Here is a 21,503-nt window from a genome sequence, read left to right on the forward strand (position 1 = left end):
TGAGTGGGTGAACATGTTAGAGCATCTCCAGCTGCGGATGTCCCGGCGGGCGTCGGTCCGGCGTACCCGACGTCCGCCATTACGCGGGAGGGAGGCGGACACGGGAGATCCGCGGTGTTCCCGCGACATCCGTCGCGACGGCGGGCGGGAGTCCGCCATTGTGTCATGCCGACGGACATCCGATGCGATTTTATTTTTTATTTTATTTTTTTATTTTTTACAAACTATATATACGGCTCGTTGAACTTCATTTCATTCGCACCACTTGTTTTAACGAGTTTCTCTCTCTACATTCATTTCTTTTGACGACAAATGGAGCACTACGATAGTGATTCCCCCGCCACGAGCGAGTCACAAACGCATAATATTCCCTCGCCGTATATTCCCTCTCGAGTCAAGGGAAATACCGGCGGAAGTGCATCGATGTCCGGGATGATGCCCAGAATGACGACGATGATGCAGCAACCCCAAATGGCCGCAGGGATGATGCCTGAGTACTACAACTCTAGCGACAGGGAATGAGACGGGGGGCGCCACTTGTCGAAGCTTCCACTTGTTCTTTTTGTTGGTTAAGTTTTTTTTTTTTTTAAATAAAGTGGTTGCATTTTCTCCATATTCGTGTCGAAATTTTAATTCCGTACATTGTTTAGTTTGGTGAATTTGTGATTTTTTTTTTGCGGGAAGTCCGCACGGGAAGGGCGAGGGATGTCCGCCATTTTGCAGTGGGAGGTCCTTATGACGTGACAGTGTTGTGGGAGGTCCTTTGACCTAATTCAAATCACAAAAATCATTATACTAAATAATGTATTGATAGTAAATATTTTTTTCTAAAAATGTAAACTAAGAGCATCCTTAACGCGGAGGGGCGGGGCCGCAAATCGCGAGTCCCGGCCGGGGCCATGCGTTAGACGGAGGAGAGTCACGGCCCGGTTCAGGGTTATGCGCACCGGGACGGGCCGCAAACCCCCAAAATTTTTATTTATTTTTTCTTTTTTTTCTTTTTTTGCCTATTTATACCCATTTCTTCAACATTCTTCCACCAATTTCTCTATTTAAGAAACTGTGATTCTATGAGGCCAAACTGGATTTACCCCAATTGACCTCTGTTTAAAGTGGTGCATTATATGTGTAACCATCATGCTGCTATTTGATCAGAGAGAGACTGTTAGTTCAAGTAAGAAATGCCTCCTAAAGCATATTCTGTCATCATCATTTTAATTTTTACATCATTCTTTTCTACAATTGTAAGAACTTTTCTATTCTTTTTGTCAAAACACCCAAACCAGTCATCCAAAACTTGTGACTTCTGGACTTGGAAAGCCAAATATTTCTACCCTTTCTCAATGTGAAATGACAGTCATGAGCATCATAATCAGTATGGAATTCTTGATCCAAAACCCATTTCTACAACTGCTGCTTTCAGTATGTCAATGAACTTTTCCATTGGATCAACCAAAGAGAAGTCTTTTAATCACATTCAAACAAAAGATTAAAATTACAAAGAAAATGCAGAACCCCCCACACAGTGTTTGATTGGGATTTTTAAAGAAATTCTAATGTGAACAAAATTTGGGACCACAAGTACAGTACTGACTTTATGAATTTTGTCTAAGAAAGAGGAAGAAAACAATAGATGCTTCGTCTAGCTGTATATAATTAACCAAGTTTAGAAACATGACTTCGAAAAAGAAAATAATTAACCAAGAACCAAGAAAGAAAGGGTTCATGTGGGACTAGTAATATATGCATGAATGGGCAGATTCAAGAATGATTAGAGAATTATCTGGAACCCCGGTTTCATTTCTTAATTTCTAAAAATCCTAAAAAGAATTAAAGAAATAATAGTAAGAGAATACAAAAATTAAAATAAAATCTAAAATACATTAAAATCGTGCTTTCGTCTTTTAAACAATCTCCGATGGTAAAAATCCATCATGCATCAAAACAGAGTGTTGCGTTCGATTCGATCCCTATCCCATTTTGCAAGTCTGGTGACTTTTTCAACTTCGTCGACTATAAGTACTGCGGTCAAGTTCTCTACTAATTTCTTTTACCTAGTATTTGATATATGAAAAATAATACACTTGTCTGTATCACACTTTGTCATCAATTGGCCCTCACCAATCATCCACTCATCATCTTTACTATGTGTGACCATCACCTCTCACTCTCTCTCTCTTCATATTCTTTGCAGGGGAAGAAATTAATGACAATGACAAATTTTGGAGTAAGAAAACAAATCTGAACAATGCCACTACTATTAGTCTACTACTAGTTGTTGCAGTAAATTATTGCATATGCAGAAATAAAAATTCTGCAATTTGAATGATAAGTCATTATCTGCTGCAGCAGCTATTTTTTATACCCCTTTAAAATAGCCAGAAGTGAATCAGAAATAATTAGTAGCTACAGTTAATGCTTGTGCTTCCAATAATGCAAATAACATATTATTTGGAGTATAATAAATATAAGTATTCATGGAGTCCTTTTCGCTGCTTATTTAATTGCTAAATAATGCAACAAACTCCTCCCATCCCATGTCCATTTATTAGTGATATCTAAGTTCCTGAAATAGCAAAAAATTGTTTACTAATTAATACTATCACTCTCTATTTAAATTGGTATTTTTCACAGGTATCAATTCCATCAACGAAATGATTGAGACTTTTGTAATTCTAAATTGATTGAGACTTTTGAAGCTTATGGGCGAAACACTAACGTATCAATAATGGTTTCCTCTCTATTCCCATAATAACTTAAACTCCGAATCTATTAGTTGGACTGTTAGAGTAAAAATATCTTATCAACTCAACTGCGTTTCATACTTTCATAGTCGATGTTTAAGTTATGTAATTGAAAAGGTCTTAAAATATCAAAACAGACAATACAGTTTGGGCCAAATGGGCCCAGTTTCCCTCAAATTAAATAAAATTAGAAAAGGCCCAATGTCTATTCAATGCGTTCCTGTTTGGGCCTAAAAAATTAAGAATATCATCACTCTGTTACGGAGCTCTGTTCATGAATTAAGTCTTTTATGGTGCCAATATTTGAACATAAGACCAATGTTATAAGTTTACATTAATTAATATAGAAACTTATTGTATTTTGATGCAGGTGCCCAGTAATATTTTTTCATTAATTCTTTTCGCTGTAATTATTTGATTATCTGGATTAAACACATAATTTTTTTATTTAAACCGATTATATAACGGTTAGTATAAACTTTTACGGGAAATTTGTAAGAAAATGTTGGTGAAGGGTAATTTAGTCATTTCGGAAGCAAGAAAAATAAACATGGGACCGACGTGCTCTGTTTTTATTCAGTGTTTCTAGGGTTTTAGAAGCAGTAGTCTCCAAACCCAAGCTAAGTTGTACCCTGTTGCTCTTCGGTTGTACGTTCAAAAAATTCATCAACGATGGACAAAAGTATGCTTGGAGATTTGGACGCTCTTCCTGAGGCAGACAAGCTCCGAATGTCTTCCATGATCGACCAGCTCCAAATCCGCGACAGGTAATTTCTATGTGCGCGATTTTCGGTTTTTATGAAATGTTTCGAAAATGGACGAATTTCGAGGCATTTAATTCGATGTATGCGATCTTTCCGCATACGCTAGCTAAATTGTTAACAGCTCGTCAGGATCGAATTTTATGCGAGATTTGTAATGCGTGGTGTGAAGGGGTTTGTGTTGATTGATTTTGATTGGGCGTGTTGCAAGCTTAATGTTGATATGGAAATATTAGTTAGTTGATTTGTTGATTAATGCTTCTGGAAATTACGAGTCAAACTAAGGAAGTGTCTTGTTCAGCTGTGATGCTGTTCAATTGCGGTTATTCCATTTTGCAAACTGTAATTAACTAGATCATTTGTTCTTTTGAGTTATTTTGATTGTTGAATGGGATTCAGTTACTGATTCATGGTGGTATATGCCGAGGGATCTTGTAAGGTTTGAAAACAATAATTCTCGAATGGAAATTGTCCTTAGATAATTTTGGTTTTGGTGAATTTACTCTTAACATTTGCAACTAAACTGTTCTACTGGTTTATGAATTTGGGGGGTTGATTATAATTTCTTCGAATTTATTGCATCTTTTTATGCAGCATTAATCTAAGAAATGCAAAGTTTTGCTCTAGATGGGTGCTAATGTATTAGCTGTATAAGTTTTTACTCTAATTGGAATGGGAAAGGTAATAAGCTTATACGGTTGGATGGGTGAGAGTTGTCAAGTGTGAAAGTCTTATTTGACCTGTCAAACATATTACTCCATAACCATTTCAACGAGTATCGTAAAATCCATTTGTAATCCCCATTTCACCATGGTATTATGCCTGACGTCCCTTATTTGTCCTGGATTTGATGTTATAAGAAGCCCATTTTATTTCTATTCCATAATAGAGATATATAACTTGTTTAAAGAAGCTGCTTTAGGGAACAGGGCATCCAATTTTTTCAATCTCATTCAGTTAGATGTAGGAAGCACTTATCCTTATACTCCTCCAAAGATCTAGGTTTAAAATAACTTTTTATTTGATTCCTGTCATTATTTCAACCTGGGCATTCGACATTTTTATGGTTTTTTAACAGTTCATGAAGTAGGAGATGTTTGGGTGTTGCTCTTGTTCTTTGTAGAACTCAACTCTGAAAGAAATGGCAAGTTTTTTTTAGGAATCATGCTAAAATGACTAGGAAAATCATAATGGTCTTGCAGATTTTCTTGGTGAGTGATAGCATGTTGTAAGATATATCAGTCGATGTTAATGCTTTAAATGTACTGTGAACAGTGTCCTTATATCTTGATGATTTGTGCTAATCTATTACTAAAGATACTAACTGAATGTTACAATGATACTCCTCCCTACCAGCTTAAGCTTTTAGATTAGGTGTTCACTTAAATGATGTCATGACTAGATCACACAAAAGGTTTATGCCTAAATCTCATCTCTCAACCAGTGTCCAGTCATATATTGGAACACTTTCACGTGCAAGGGTTTGACAAACTTCAAATGTTAGGTGTCCCCTAAGATTTAACTCGGTTTAGCAACCCAATTTAAACTCTTCTTAGCACAACTGGAGCTGCTAGTTGGTTAGAAGAGCATGTTTGTACTGAATAATCGGGTTATTTATGGATCAATATGCGATAATAACTCTTCTTTGTAATTCCTCATGCAGTTTAAGGATGTATAATACACTGGTGGAGAGATGTTTCACCGACTGTGTAGACACATTCCGGCGCAAAACTCTTGATAAGCAAGAAGAGACTTGTGTTCGCAGATGTGCAGAGAAGTTCTTGAAGCACTCTATGCGCGTCGGCATGAGATTTGCAGAGCTGAACCAAGGTGCTGCCACACAAGACTAAGATGGCCCTCACAGCCCATTTCCTCTGAAGTCGAGAGGATTCCCTTTTAGTTTTTGAAGATTTGTTTTTTTGTTAGGACTTGCTACTGTTGCTACTTTGTTTGGACGCAATAACATAAGGTCTCATTTCCCTTAATGAGGCTGTCACACACTCCCGCGGCATATTCTTTTCAAGTTTGGTTATGTCAAATATTCTTATAGTACTATAAAATTATCTTTTGGTTTTTGGCATCATTTTTTTTTTGAGTTACAATTGACACCACTCAGTTTCACGATTATTTGATAACTCGAACTATCAATCCATGAGTTGGAGAGCAGTTTTTCGGTATTTAGTTTATCAAATCGTTGTTACTCCCTCCGTCCCTGATTAAGAGTCACACTTTTCCATTTCGGTTCGTCTCCAATTAAGAGTCACACTTCATTTTTACCATAAATGGTAAGTATGTCTCACATTCCACTAACTCACTTCACACACATTTTATTATAAACCGATATAAAAAAGTGGGTTTCACATTTCACTAACTTTTTCAACCAATTTTTCTTTACATTTCTTAAAACCCGTGCCCGGTCAAAATGTGACTCCTAATGGGGGACGGGGGGAGTAATTTTTAGGTATTAATTGCTCATTCACATTTTTACGGGAGTGAAAATAAATAACCAAACCAACTTAATGTACTCGTGCAAATTTTATATCCACAATTTAATTTGAATAAATCATTACAAATTATCGTATAGTTAAATATAAATTTATTTGCTATATAAAAAAATCCATCAGTTTTTACGAAAACATATACATATCACATTTTCAAATAGTTTTCGTTAAAATTATTAGTTTGAAAATGAACTATACTTTATATAAAATGAAACTGAGTTACAATTAAAATACTTGTAATCATTATTGCTGATAATAGCAGTAGTAATAATTAAGTTGTACTCCTATATATCATAGGTCCTTATTAATCCGTTCTGAACTAAAAAAACTATTTTCCCGAAACTACCCCAACACCACTCGCAGCAGCACGCTCATTTTGAAGAAATAAGATAAATCTCTCTCTCTTCATACACAAAAATACAAAAACCCTAGCCCCTAATTAAACTCACTCGTCTTTCCGCTCAAGAAGAAGAAAAAGAAGATTTAATGGCGGATAAAGCGATTTCTCTGGACAGTATCAAGGCCTTTTGGAACTCCCAGGTTCACAATCCTGATAAATGGGATCACAACGTGGTAATTTTACTACAATTTCTTCTGTTTCTCAGTAAATTGTTCATCCTTTTTTATTATTATTATTATTATTTTCTAAAAAATGAATCTTTAACGCTGTTGGGGGTTTACTTTCATTCACTATAGATTTCTTTTGTTAAATTCTTTTATTTTTTGCGATGTTGTTCCTCCGGTTTACGTTAGCTAGAGAAATAGAGTGAATTGCTGAATTTTATTCTTTCAATTTAGTATATGTCGATCAGGATTCAAGATTCATTTTCTTGTTTAAGAAATTTTGTAAAGTGTGAATTTGACATTTCAATGATTCTGTTCGTGATGTGAGCTTGATCTCTGTGTTTCCCCAATTGATATTGGATTTAGCAATACGTGCCGAGAGTAGATTTGAGATGTCATCTCATTAGCTGGCTGGCTTTTGGGGGAGTTGCAGTTAGAAATACAATCTGGATTTTGAATAAAGCATCTTAGTCTTTACTCTATTTAGATGAATGTATCATGTAGTTTTAGAGTTTGGAAATGATGGGAAGATATAATTTTCTGTGGATATAGTGTGAGTTTTCTTAGAATGTTGAGAAGGTTTCATTTTCTGTGGTATGAGTTTTAGAGTCTGAGAATAATGAGAATATATTGTTTTCTGTGATTAGAGTATTTTGATTATCCTGTGAATATGCGAATGTGGGAGGTCAAGTGAATCTGTCTATGGCATTTTATGGTTAGCAAGTTGATATTGCTCTTCTTCAAGTCCTTGCCTTTCTGTTGCTTAGTTCATTGGTTGCAGAACTTCTTGCTGGTTTGAATTGTTAGTCTTTTTATATTTGGGCAATGCTGTTTCATTCTTATGCTTTTGTGTTACAAATTGCAGAAATTACTTCGTGCAGCAGGCATTTTTGCTGGATCCATTGTGTTGATGCGCCAGTATGGTGATATGATGGGCATTTGAGAGATTTTGCAAGGAGTTTGAGCTTCTTGTTGATAGGATGGATTAGTTGGATGCTTGTTTGCTTGATCCTTACGTGCCCCCTCTATTTACGATCTTTGAGTTAATCGTCTGAATTCATGGAATGAGTATTTCATCTCTAACATTTAGATCGCAGTGATAGAATTGGGGTTTTGTTTAGATAGTTGGCATTTTTTGTTATATAACGAGTCATATATTATGATGAACTCTTTGGTGACTAATGAGTTGATATTCTGGTACGAACTATCCTGGGCAAATTTATTAATTTGTTGGTGTTTATAGTAGCGTATCTAGTTTTGAATTTTTATCTTTTTGTAAATATTGGTCTTTATAAATTACTATATCGTTCCAATATAAACACCAATAAAACAACAAACCATTTAGTATGTGTTAGTTGGTGTAATAGTAATTTTTTGTTGACTTTTGGTTAATTTCATAATTTTTGAAATTGGAATATAAAATTATAATCTTTCAATTTTTTGTTATTGTCTCTTAAACAAGTTTCACATCAATTTTGATTATAAATTTATAGTCATTGCAGGATAATTTTAAAAAATTGAAAACTTATGATTTTATATTCCAATTTTTAAAATTATGAAATTAACTAGAGATAAATGAAAATTGTAATATAAACTATAGTGCTACTCATTATAATAATTAAAAAAAAAGTAGTAAGTGTCAAAATGCGTTTTATAGACACAGCCATTCAGTATGAGTATGTTGAAAGTGGGGTGCATGCTCAAAAGTCAAAACAGGAGTAGTCGATTTCAAAATTTATGACTGCAGAATTATGAACAAAAAATTAATCATTAAATAAGTATTCATCATTATACATTGACGGCGTAAAAGAAGAATCTTAGTCATTCACTGTATAAATTGATAGATATGGCAGTGGCCACACAACCCTCACAAAAATCAAACACTCGACAGTCAATCAGAGCCGTTGAAACCCAGAATGACACTCCCGTCTTCGGTGGATTATCGAATATTCGAATCGCCACGTTTAATTCCTCCTTGCCTTCAACCACAATTTATATAGTAGGAGTAGTAATTATTAAGTTCAAGTCTGTGGTGTTTGAAGAAGAGACTGTTCACTCCAATGGCTTCACCCCGTGAGTTGTATCTTCTCAACATTCTCTTTTTCTGTTTATCTCATCAACCTCTTTGTCATTTGTGCTCTACGAGATTTTACAGATTTGCTGCTTCATTGGTTTTTCAGAATTATCTAAAAAGATCAGATTTTTACTTCATTTTTTTTGTTTTTGTTATGAAATGGTGTGGATAATGTAATGTGGTTGTTTTTGGAGCATGTTTCATGTGCATATGTTGCTGTTATATAGCAAATGGCTGTAAACTGAAAACATTTATTGCATGTTACTCTCTTAGCATAGATGTAAGGATATACTGTATGAAGTAAATTCCCTCTGATTTTACCAATGAGATGGAGAGAAGGAATTAGTGAGCTTTAAATACTCATATATTATACTCCATATAGCATGAGGGGTTTCTAGCTACTTTCTTTTCTTTTTTTTTCTAGAAAAGAGAGTTGGGCTTTTGTTTAAGCCAGGTACTGATTGCTGTTTATAATTGTGAATGAGGTATGAGGTTTTTCCCATAAAAAATCACATTACATGTAATAATTTGCTAATTCACATAAGATTGTTTTGGACTCCATGTTTTTAATGCTTAAATGTGAGGAGTATCAGTTTTGCCAATGCTTTGCAGGCCTTGTTTCTTTTGTTTTCCTGCTACTTATTGTTGGGTGCTCTGCTAGAGCTCCTTACCCGCTCCCGATCAGGAGAAGTGATGGAAAAAAGCAGCCATTACAAACGTTTCGTGCATATAACGTTGCACATCGTGGCTCCAGTGGAGTAATTCCTGAAGAAACCACTGCCGCCTACATCGTATGCTTTTCAGTGATTATGTTTCAAACTTTCAATAGTTCTTATTGCTTGTTGGAATATAATGTGTTTCTTAAAATATTAGTGAATGTGGATTGTTTGATAAACTTTGCAGAGAGCTATTGAAGACGGTGCTGATTTCATAGAGGCGGATATCTTAGCCTCGAAAGATGGTGTTCTTATATGCTTCCATGACGTGATCCTCGATAACACGACTGATGTAGCTAAGCACAGAGAGTTCGCCAGACGGAAAAGGACCTATGAGGTTGAAGGGACCAATATGACAGGCTTTTTTCCAGGTGAATGAAAATAGTGATGATATTCGTCTACATGTTTTTGTATCACCTCTCTTTAATTTTCTGACTGTCTATATCGATGATAACCCAGTTGATTTCACTCTAAGAGAGTTAAAGACGTTGCGAGTGAATCAGAGATATGAGTTCCGTGATCCTCAGTACAACGGTTCGTGCTTGACATTCATGATTAGCTTCTTTTATTTAGCCAAAAACTTCTATCACAATGTTCACTGATACATTACTAATGAAGGATTGTTTTCTTTGAATGTGATATCTGATCAAGCCTCAATTTTCTTTTATAATGTAGGAATGTTTTCTATCATCACTTTTGAAGAATATATTCAAATTGCTCTGAATGCACCCAGGGTTGTTGGAATATATCCGGAGATAAAGAGTCCAGTTTTCGTCAATCAACATGTGAGCTACCTTCCCAATTTTCAAAAATATTTCATCATCAAATATTTTTTGATGAGAATGGCTCCACCATATATCAATAGGTGAAATGGCCAGGTGGTAAGAAGTTTGAGGATGTTTTTGTTGAGATGCTCATAAAGCATGGATACAAAGGCACTTATCTGTCCAAGCAGTGGATGAAACAACCGGCCTTTATTCAGTCGTTTGCTCCCACCTCGCTCACCTATCTATCGAAACTGACTGACCTGCCCAAGATATTTCTTATTGATGACACGACAGTGACAACTCAAGACACAAATCAGGTCTGTACTTTCAGTATACCAAGGCTTTCAGTAATGTTTACTAATTGCTGCTGGATTGCAGTCATACTGGGAGATCACTTCGGATAAATATCTCGAGTATATCAGTGAATATGTTGTGGGAATCGGGCCCTGGAAGAATACCATCATTCCTGGAAAAAGTTACTTGCAAACTCCAACCGATCTTGTAGCCAGAGCTCATGCTCATAAACTCCAGGTAGCCATGTTTTTTTTTTTTTTTACTTTTCGACGAAAGAAATGTGATCTCTTAAGTTAGATGATGTTGGCCCCATAATTTGCTTTAACTTTGTTGCTGTACTGTTGATCAGGTACATCCATACACTTTCCGGAATGAGAATCTGTATCTGCGCTTCAACTTCAGCCAAGACCCGTATAAAGAATACGCATTCTGGATAAACGAGGTTGGTGTTGACGGACTCTTTACAGACTTCCCAGAGAGCCTCCATCATTACCAGCAGTGGACAAGTCCCTCTTAGTAGGAGAAGAGGATGCATATAGCCTGCTCGATAAAATCGTAGCTATGATCTACAGCTTTAAACTCCCACAGACCATAGTGTATCATTCTTCGTAGTTTAATCTGTTCTAGTTTTTGACAGAATGAACTGCTTCTCTGATTCCTTCAGAAACTTATGAAGCAGAATTTGTAATTGCCAGATAAAAATTTCACTCCTGGAGACAAGACATTGTATGTATGTGTATGTGTAATGATTTGACATTGCCCTATTGAATTTTCATCACTTTGGCATACCTATCTTTTACTCTTTGATGTTTTTCATTCAGATGGTATTCTAAATATACACTAATAGGCTTGAACAATATACTAGTGAAGTAACATAAAATTTGGACTATCCATTTCTGTTTCAAGTTTGTGGACCTTAAAGATGTTCACTATATGATATTCAAACTTAAAACTCAATAATAAATTAAAGTTTGAGCTCAACATCCCTAAATTGAATCCAAACTTGACATGAGCTTATCCAAAGTTGGCATGAACAGCTCAAAGATGAACTGATATAAAATGAGCAAGCTGCTAAAGCTAAATTAAAATTTCTACAAAATGTGAAGATCATTCCCAAACAGAACTTGCTGCTCAAAAAACAATATTAGCATTATATTACAATAATTCCTAACCAGATAGTTGGATTCCTAAACAAGACCTCAGGCTTAATAAACAAAATAAACAGAGGCAGACAGTTCATCAATTAAGCAGATTATCCATTATGCAACTAGTTAGATACTTTGATCTTTGTCATTTCTTCAATCAGATACTTGGATTCAGCTGCATAATCAATTGGGGCAACAGCTCTGACAGTTATCCTCTGCCTCTTCTCATTGTTGTACTCATTTTGAGCAACGCTGACACGGAAAAGGTGAGGAACCCATGTTGCCTCCTTCAGTTTCTTCTGATAAGTAGCCTCTCCATCCTGAAACCATATGCATCAACAAACAAAGTTATCAGACGTTATTACTGCAATCAAGCACAGATATGAATGGTTTTTATAAATGGATGGGATGCTAACATGAAGTTTTATCTCATTCAGCTCATCAGCTGTGCATCCAATCATTTTCTCCGCTTGCTCATTGAAAACTGAAACAAACGCTTCACCACTTGCATCAGAAACCTTCAATGCCATTATGTATCTGCAACAAGCAACGAATTGATTGTGTTAACAAATTTGGCAGGTGGACTGGTAACATGATGAAATGAATTCAACATGCATACCTTAAACTGCAGCCATCTTCATTTTTCTGGCACCCTTCACACCAGTAGCCAGATCCCACAGCTTCAGTAACCTTCTTGGAGCAGGTCTTGCAAGCACGGTACGACATTGCTTGATCAGGTTTGATGGTGCTAACGTATGCTTTGATGGAGAAGTATACGGGCTATAAAGAAGAAACAAATAAACCATGTTAGGGTGATAAGCTATAATTGATATGATCAATCGAGGTCCAACATATTTAAATATCAGAGATGCTAGATAAATACCTTGTCCTCTCCCAAGGAAAGGTTACTGGTGATATGAGATAAGGTAACTCTGTCAGTGTACATGGAGCGAGCTCCATTTCTGTTGGACGGGCTTGAGTCATTACCAATAGCAGCCAAAGAAGTGTCTTTGCCTTCAGAATCATACCTGTACACCAAAAGATCACAAAAGGTTTAGATATGCTGACTTGTGATACAGAAGAAAGTTTTTAGATTGATACATTACTCTTCCTTACCAAGATCTCAGCTTTTTGGCTTCTGGTGTGTCAGGGTCAACTAATATAATACTTTTACTCAGTGCTGATAATGATACACCTGAATAATAAAACAGAGGCTGATCATGAGATTGCTTTATTAACATAGTAATAATGAAATAAGTGTGATCATTAATTCCAATACCTTGAAATTCACCAACTTTGAGAGATTTTATAGCAACTACAGGAGATTTATCAGCCATATCAAGAAGTTCTTGCCCAACACTCGTGGCAAGATCATTCCATAGAGACACCACCACAGTTTTCTTCCTGGAATCAAATTACACAGTACCATTAGTTTAAATATACATACAATTACATTATTAAACTGCATAAACACGAATACACGATCAATATCATGGAGTAAGCACTTACGTCTCATCTGCAATAACTATATCACGCTTTGGGATAGTTTCATTGTTGCTCTTCCTTCTAATGCTCATTGTAGGAGACACGCTCTGAACCACGCCAATAACATCTGCAACAGCCAACAGATAAAAACATACATTAGAATGCTTAACATTAGATCAACAAGCAGTCAGTAGATTTAATGTGGCCACTTACCAACAAGTTCCCTTCCATTGACAAATGGACCCAACTCATCAATTGGGGTGAAACTGAATTTTGTTTCAGGAATAAAGGTTGCCTCATTGCTGGCTTCTTCCACTTCTGAATTTTCATTCAAGGTCATCTCATAATCATTTTGCACAGTTTTGAATTGCTTGTTTGCTACTTTCAAGGTTCCCTTTGATATGTAGTAAACCTTCCCCATCTGAAACTTGTCAAAGAATTTCTTCGCAGCATCATTAAACATGGTTGCTTGTATTTGAGTACCCTGAAAATTTGTATCAGACCCGGTTACTACAGCATCAACACAATTAACATCTTAACCTTTAGAGTAATCTAATCCTTTACTTACATCTTCATCCGTCAACTCTACATTAAATACACAGCCTTCTCCTCTAGCATTCCTGTAAGTCCGCATGTTTCCCTTGCTCGTGACCCGGACTTTAATTGTCCAGTTTCCTTGATAAGGATTCAAAGAAACAAGTGGATGGACTCGCCGTGTCATCGCCATTCGGGCAGCTGGTGCCGCACTGCCATTAATCACATTCTACTCATAAGATACAAATCCCCTTAAAGATATTCCATATACTTGTAAATTAACAAACAAAACCAAAACAAATAAAACATATCTTACTTTCCATGCTGGTCATGAACAATTTGAGCAGCAGATTTAGTCACAACTTCTTGTTTTGGCTTCAACACTATAGCAGGAGACCCAGTTTTCACATCAGCATCCATTTCCTGGTTCTGTTTCAAAGAATTCACACCATCCTCAACCTTAACCTCAGCCTTATACTCGGCCTCAAGCGCAGACGACACAACATCACACTTGGACACAATCAAGAACCTATAACAAAGTACACGCAATTTTACATCAACTTCACACAACAAAGAGAACGGAAACTAAGCAAATCACAGCATCAAGCAAGGAAATTTTACTTTTCATTCTTGGTTGGGATATCATTGAGAGTGTAGTCAAGCACGCGAATAAGCCCCAAATTCTGGATGTTCCCAGATGTGACTTCAGACGCTAGAGTCGACTGCAACAGAGCCCTCACCTTCATTTTGCCATCACTCGCCATGAACCTACAACAATTCCATACCATATGAATCAGATCCAAAAAGTAAATCATTTCTAATTTTAACCTAATTACTGAATCAGATCTAAGCAATAAAATCAAAGGGTTAAATCTAGTAATTTCTAGAAATCGAAAATCTTCGCCACAATAACACACACGAGATCCAGTTATCTACTTGACATAAACAACATTTGACAAAATATGAGATCAAATCAAGGGTTACCCATACTCGTACACTTCTCGCATAACTCATAGTACAATAAAAGATAAAATCAAAGCTAAATACATACATGTATTTGTTGCCCGTGGGCTTGAGATCGACGACTTGTACAATTATTTCCGGCAAATCGGAAGAAGAATCCGGGCATGGGTTTGCTAGAATAACAGAAATAGCATCTGGGGTTACAGTTTTAGCCATCTTCTCCTCACTCTCACTATACCTTACAGTCAAAGAATATAGGCAGCGATGAAGCAGATAACAGATGGTGCTGTAGCTGGATAAAAAGGGTGCGAATGTGACTGAGGCGTTAGAGAATGAAGGGAAACAAGCACTGTAAATGAGGGTTTTGTAACTCGAAAACGGGCGCGCAATTTCTTTGCCAGGTGAAGCGGGAATTGAAAATTGGAATTTGTTTCGATTTTGGCGCCATATCAATTCGTAGTGCAAGATGCGTCGTCGTTTTGTCCTGAATGGCGCCAATTAATTTTGATTGATTTCGTATGGTGCCAAAATATTTTCTAAGACTCATAATTAATGGCAATAATATAAACTGCTGTATTACTCTTTCAAATACAAGTTGCTCGACTGTGTTGGTGGTACAACTTTGTGTAAGTTAATTTATTTGTAATTGCAATATATTGAGTTGGATGTAAGTCTATTACCCTCCCGTCTCATATAAATGAATAATTTTTTTTCCGTTAAATAAAAATAATTCATATGTATTTTTGGTAACTTCGTTCCCTTTCCATTTAATGAGGTGGACACATTTCTACAATGATAATACTCCATGTTTTTTTTTCTATCTCACTTATTTTATTAAGTGTGTATTAAAATTCGTACTGTCTCAAAAGTTTTTATTTTTATGTTGGAGGGAATATAATTTTACTCTTACACTTAGCGATGGGAGGATGTGATCAAATGAAAATTATATATTTAATACAAACTCAACTTTAATCTTAGCCATTAATTATATTCTGTGGTTAATATGGTGTTCAATTCCTATGTCAACAAGAGCATATGTTTTGTCAACGGATGGTGATTTTGTAACTTAATTTGATAAACGGCTTATGCGTTCCTAATTTATCTCCCACTTTCTAAACTGCAAATATTCACATCTTCAGTGACGATCTTCACCATTGTAATTGACGTCTCCTATTCTCAACAATTCAATTTTTCCAATCAAAAAACCTAGCTAATTCCGATCATGTGCTGATTCGTCGAAAAAATTGCATGAATTTTGCGTTGACACTGCGTGGTTGATTCCTTGTTGATGTTGAATTTTGTGTTGAAATGGCGTTGAAAATCTTTGTTGATGTTGAATTTCGTGTTGAATCCTTAACACTTTGTTGAGCTTTGTTGATGTTGAATTTCGTGCTGAATTGCGCTGACACTTTGTTGAAATGGCGTTGAAGCTTCGTTGATGTTGAATTTCGTGCCGAATCGTTGATTCTTTTGTTCTGCTGTAGTTTTTTTGTGATGAAATCGCGTTGGCTCTTTTGTTCTATTGCTGTTGAATTTTGTGTTAAAATCGTGTTGATTCTATGCTGATTCTAAGAACGTAAATAGTGGAAGGAGAGAGAACGATGAAATCAGAATTACATAATTATTCGATAATTAAATGATTCATCATATCATGAAAGTGTCTATTATACCCTCGGTTGACAGATTTATCGAAGTTATTGATATTTTCAAATGAAAACATTATAATTGTTGAAAATAGCAACTCTTTCCTTTTTAGTCCGTTCCTTAAAAATAACAACTTTCAAACTTTTCATTTTAGGAAATTTTTACACCCTTCACAAAGTGGACCCCATCATCCACTAATATTAATTTCATTACTTTTTTCTCTACATCTCTCTTACTTTAGAGCATCTCCAATGGTCGGCTAGCGACCGGCTAGCCGAACCATTGGAGTCGGCCAGCGCAAAATTGGCCAAAATTTCGGCGTGCGCTGGCCGCCATTGTGGCGTGCCGATCGGCCAGCGCCGATTTTCGATTTTTTTTTTTTTTTTTAAAAACCTATATAAACGCGATTTTCTTTCTCTCTAAATTTCTGTACAAGAGCAACATCTAACGATGAACAACAACAACTAAGCCCATTACAAAATTAAGACCCTCGTTCGGCTAGCGGCAAACTAACATAGATTCAAGGCATACTAACATTTTTTAATGTATTTTTTTAATAAATTAGTGAGGAGTAGAGTGGGGCGGTGGTTCGTGTGTGGAAGTCCGGATTTTTTTTTATTATGCAATTTTTTTGATTTTTAGTTAATGTACTTTTTTTTATTTAAATAAAATTAACGAATTTTTTCCGTATATATGTCGTAAATTTAATTCCGTATTGTGATTTTAATTCCGTAAATGTAGTATTTTTGAATTATTTTTATTGCGGCTGGCCTATGGCTGGCCTAAATCTGATGTGGCAGGTGGATTTTTAGTGCTTTGCTGACGTGGCAGGGGGAGAAACTGCTGGCCGATTTCTGGCCGAAGTACCATTGGAGATGCTCTTAACAATTTTTCTCTCCCTCTCTCTTACTTTACATCTCCATCTCCTTACTTCACTTCTCCATCTCTCTTACTTTACCAATTTTTCTCCCCCTCTCTCTTACTTTACCAAATTGTGCATTAAAACTCGTCCCATTTCAAACCTCCCTATTTTTTAAAAACGGAGATAGTAAAATTTAGTAGCTAGGATTAAAGTTTTGAGTTTGTATTAGATATATGGTTTTCTTATATCACTACCCTAAGGGTGGGACTATTAATATTGGGTATTGGGATGTTTACCCAATCTCAACCAGATATCCGCAGGAAATTGGATACCTGATATCCAATAAAATGGGATCGGGTAATGAAATTTAAGATAAGTCGAGTATTGAGTAACCCAATTGGGTATCGGGTATTACCCGAATACCCGTTTTACTATTTAAGGTCATTTTTAATTATGTTTAGCCATTTAGGGTTATTGGCTATGGGATAAATTATTTACCTAATTATAATTAATTAGGTTATTTTTCCCTGGCATTTATAAATAAGTCAATCATCCGACTTGTTGCCTCATACAAATATTCTCTAGGTCGCATCTCGGTTAGTCATTGGCTTCCCTCGACAATACAGTTGACATTTTTAAGTTTATAATAACACATAATTAGCATACAAAACAAAAATAAAGAGAATTTTAGCTTTAAACATTCAAAAAAAAATTATTCTTAAGTTTTTAATTAATTATTAATAAATGTAAAGAGTTGGGTATTTGGGTACCTAATCATCGGGTTTAGATACCCGTGGCGGTTATTTGGGTACCTAGAAAACATATCGGATCGAATATTTGATGTACATTTGGATGATTTTTGGGTTTGGGTACCCATTTTTTCGGATCGCAAACCCATGAATACCCAAATTCCCACCCGGCCCCCCTATTACACTTAAACTAAACAGATTAACAAAAATCGTGCAAGTCGTTTTGTGTGCTTAGGGTGTCTCCGGTGGCGCCCTTCCACTAGGACCTCCACTAGCCCTTCCCACAAAAATTATCTTCCACGTCAGCACTAGCCCTTCCCATTCCACTGCCACATCACTAGCCCTTCCTACTGCACCAGGACTTCCACTAGCCCTTTCCCATAATTAAATTAATTCACAATTAAAATTAAAATTTACGGAATTAAAATTCGACACGAATACGAACGGGAAATACGAATATTTCATTAAAAAAAACATACATCATTCGGAAAAAAAAATTACATAGTTGGGGGAGCCCTATTTATAGATTTAAAAAAAAAAAAAAAAAATTTAAAAATTGCGGACGTCCGACCTTCGCCACAGTGGCGGACGTCCGGTTGGACGTCGATGCGAGGGGCGAGGCCATCCGACGGGTACTCGGGACGGGCGTGGGCGCTCTTCCCACCCACTATGGCGGACGTCCGGTCGGACGTTGGCGACGTCCTACCGGGACGTCCGCCGTTGGAGACACCCTTATGATCTTAGTAAAATACTTATATTAAGCAATAATTATGGTAACCTTACTTGACTAACTATTCCAATCTATTTTGAAACAAACATTTTGTTATATACAATTAATATCACATTGGTGAGTGTATATACAGATATCACAGATTCTCACATCCCCATAATTCATACAGAAAACGTATCCACTCCAATTTATTTTAAATATTTTTCAAATTTAGTAGTACTTACTTAACTTACTTGTATCAAATTGATTACTAAAATGTCATTTGTTAATTTGTTTCAAAGTGATTCGCAACTTTCGCTAAATTATTTTGAACTAAATGTTCATGCATATGATTTGGAGTACGAAATCATGAGTTTTGAATGAGATGTTGACGTGGCAGTTAAAAATGTGATTTGTGATATAATTTGAAATATGATATAGGATTATATTGCTAATGGCGTAATTTGATAGCTTCTAATCTGCAAAACACATTTATAGACTTAAATAGTTAATACTACTTTAATCTATTAATCTTGTTAATCTTGTATGCCAAAACAAATGCTCCTAAATTAACGAAAACTTCATTACTATTTAATTGCTACATGTGGAGGAATTTGATCTATTCAACAAAAGTGATGATTAAAGGACAGTCAAATAATAAAGTTTAGAGGGATAATATCATTTTTCAAAATTTAATTAGTTAATCGCATAGCATTTAAAATTAATATTGAATTACAAAATTTTAATGAACGACTTCGTTTGATAAATTAAGTTTACTATTTTGCACTATTTAATGAAAGTATGTTGATTTGAATTTTGAACAGGATTGACCAATGCTGACTAGATTTTTTAATAAATGCATGGTTACAAGTAAATAAATTATGTGAGAGTATTTGTTCGTGTTGCTAAATAATACTACTAGTAAATTCATCCAAGCGTATAAATAAAAGAATAAATGCCAAAATTAATCTTGAACATATGTCTATTTTATTATTTTGGTCATAAACTTTATCTTTTGAATTTTTTGGTTTTGTACATTTCAAATCGGATCACAATTGGTCCTCCGTTCACAATTCCATTAATATTTAACGGTCAACAATTCTAATCACAATTTTGACCAACTTAAGCAAATTTTAATTATTTAATTATCAAAATTATTTTTTTAAATAAATCATAAATTATTTATTCCAGATCACTTTCATCTTCTTCCTCCACTTTCATCAATGGCGGGCCGGAAGATTTTCACCGTGAACCCGTCACGCCGTCATTGCCTCTCCGGCACGACCTCCGCCGCTGGGCCTCCTCTTTTATCTTATCCCCCACAAGCGCAAAAATCTGCGATGGCGCCGTTACTAAACAAGCATTTCTATCAATATCGACGCGTACAACAACGCGCCATCTCACAAAAAAAATGCTGCTCAAAATGACAGCTACAGCCACCATGAGCATAGCCACATCCCCACTCTCCTACCTCTTCAAACCCCCTTTCTCCTTCCCCCAATCTCAAACCCTTCATTTCCCCTCACAAATTCCACACCTTCAAACCCTCTCCTCTCAGAATGAGCTGGCTCAACAAGCTCGGCTTCGGCCTCTGCTCCGCCGCCGATTCCTCCGTTGAATCCTCCTCCTCCGCCATAGCGCAGGGCCAACAGTTCACCCAATTCGGATTGGGCTGCCATCGCAGATTTTTGCGCCGGTGGGGGATAAGATAAAAGAGGAGGCCCAGCGGTGGAGCGACGTCGTGCCGGAGAGGCAGTGACGGCGTGACGGGTTCACGGTGAAAATCTTCCGCTCCCTTCCCGCCATTGATGAAAGTGGAGAAAGAAGATGAAAGTGATTTATAATAAATAATTTATGATTTATTTTAAAAAATAATTTTGATAATTAAATAATTAAAATTTGCTTAAGTTGGTCAAAATTGTGATTAAAATTGTTGACCGTTAAATATTAACGGAATTGTTAACGGAGGACCAATTGTGATCCGATTTGAAATGTACAGGACAAAAAAATTCAAAAGATAAAGTTAGGACCAAAATGATAAAATAGACATATGTTTAGCACCAATTTTAGCCTTTTACTCTAAATAAAATGATAAATGTGACATTCCAATCTTATCAAAATATTGTCAATTTGACCTCTGCAGTACAAATATTCATTTTAATAGCACAAAAAGATAGCAAAACTAAATTTAATGTGTAATATTCTTTTTTCATTTGCAATAATATTTCATGTCTACTTTTGAAAAAAATGAGAGGAATATTGTATATTTAACACATAAAAAGGGGTTAGGAAAATTACAATAATGATAATATAAAATTTTCGGTGATACATTTATTAAAATTAATATTTATTTTTCAACTATATATCCGTACAGGGTAACCTGCATATCTGAAATCCTAACCCATAAATGTAAACATTGTACGTCATTTATATTTTCTCTTTTTCAAAAATAAAATGAAAATCACCTTCGTTTTAAGTGGTTTATTTATGTGTATAGATTCCGTTTTCAAATGTCATGGATCGACCAATATTTGACTAGATTTTATAATAAGTGGTTATGATTCCAATTTTTTAAATAAATTACTACTATATGTGAGAAAGTATTTGTTTGTTTTGCTAAATTAGAGTAAATTCATCCAAAAGTATAAATAAAATGATAGATCTGACATTCCAAAAAGAGAGCAAAACTAAATTTAATGTTGAATATCCTTTTCATTTGCAATAATATTTCATGTCTATTTTTGAAAAAAATGAAAGGAAAATTAATTATTTAACACCTACAAAAAGGGGTTAGGAAAATTAAAATAATGACAATATGAAATTTTAGGTGATGATTATTGCTAAATGTCGATATTTATTAAAGCCAATATTTCATGTCTATTTTGTCGTTGATGATCAATTGCAATAATATTTCATGTCTATTTTTGAAAAAAATTGAGAGGACGATTAAATATTTAACACCCATAATAGAGGTTAGGAAAACTACAATAA

At 35.5% G+C, this 21,503-nt stretch overlaps 2 protein-coding genes and 1 pseudogene across 2 annotated transcripts; 2 read left to right on the forward strand and 1 right to left on the reverse strand.

Moving 5' to 3' along the window:
* The first annotated feature begins 3,331 nt into the window (after positions 1–3,331).
* On the forward strand, positions 3,332–5,588 carry LOC125212220 (mitochondrial import inner membrane translocase subunit Tim9-like). The gene is made up of 2 exons (XM_048112325.1): positions 3,332–3,511; positions 5,169–5,588. The coding sequence occupies exons 1-2, from the start codon at positions 3,417–3,419 to the stop codon at positions 5,353–5,355; spliced, it is 282 nt and encodes a 93-aa protein (XP_047968282.1). The 5' UTR covers positions 3,332–3,416; the 3' UTR covers positions 5,356–5,588.
* Positions 5,589–8,444: 2,856 nt separating this feature from the next.
* Positions 8,445–11,207, forward strand: LOC125213668 (annotated as a pseudogene).
* A 315-nt stretch (positions 11,208–11,522) lies between these two features.
* Positions 11,523–14,881, reverse strand: LOC125213302 (replication protein A 70 kDa DNA-binding subunit B-like). The gene is made up of 12 exons (XM_048113768.1): positions 14,637–14,881; positions 14,207–14,353; positions 13,902–14,114; positions 13,620–13,797; positions 13,265–13,535; positions 13,076–13,178; positions 12,846–12,970; positions 12,683–12,761; positions 12,450–12,594; positions 12,186–12,346; positions 11,983–12,103; positions 11,523–11,886 (listed from the first exon to the last, which is right to left on the reverse strand). Exons 1-12 carry the CDS (start codon positions 14,762–14,764, stop codon positions 11,689–11,691), a joined length of 1,869 nt encoding a protein of 622 aa, XP_047969725.1. The 5' UTR covers positions 14,765–14,881; the 3' UTR covers positions 11,523–11,688.
* Between the last annotated feature and the right edge of the window lie 6,622 nt (positions 14,882–21,503).

This window comes from Salvia hispanica, chromosome 1 (genome assembly GCF_023119035.1).
Source record: "Salvia hispanica cultivar TCC Black 2014 chromosome 1, UniMelb_Shisp_WGS_1.0, whole genome shotgun sequence".
NCBI lineage: Eukaryota > Viridiplantae > Streptophyta > Magnoliopsida > Lamiales > Lamiaceae > Salvia > Salvia hispanica.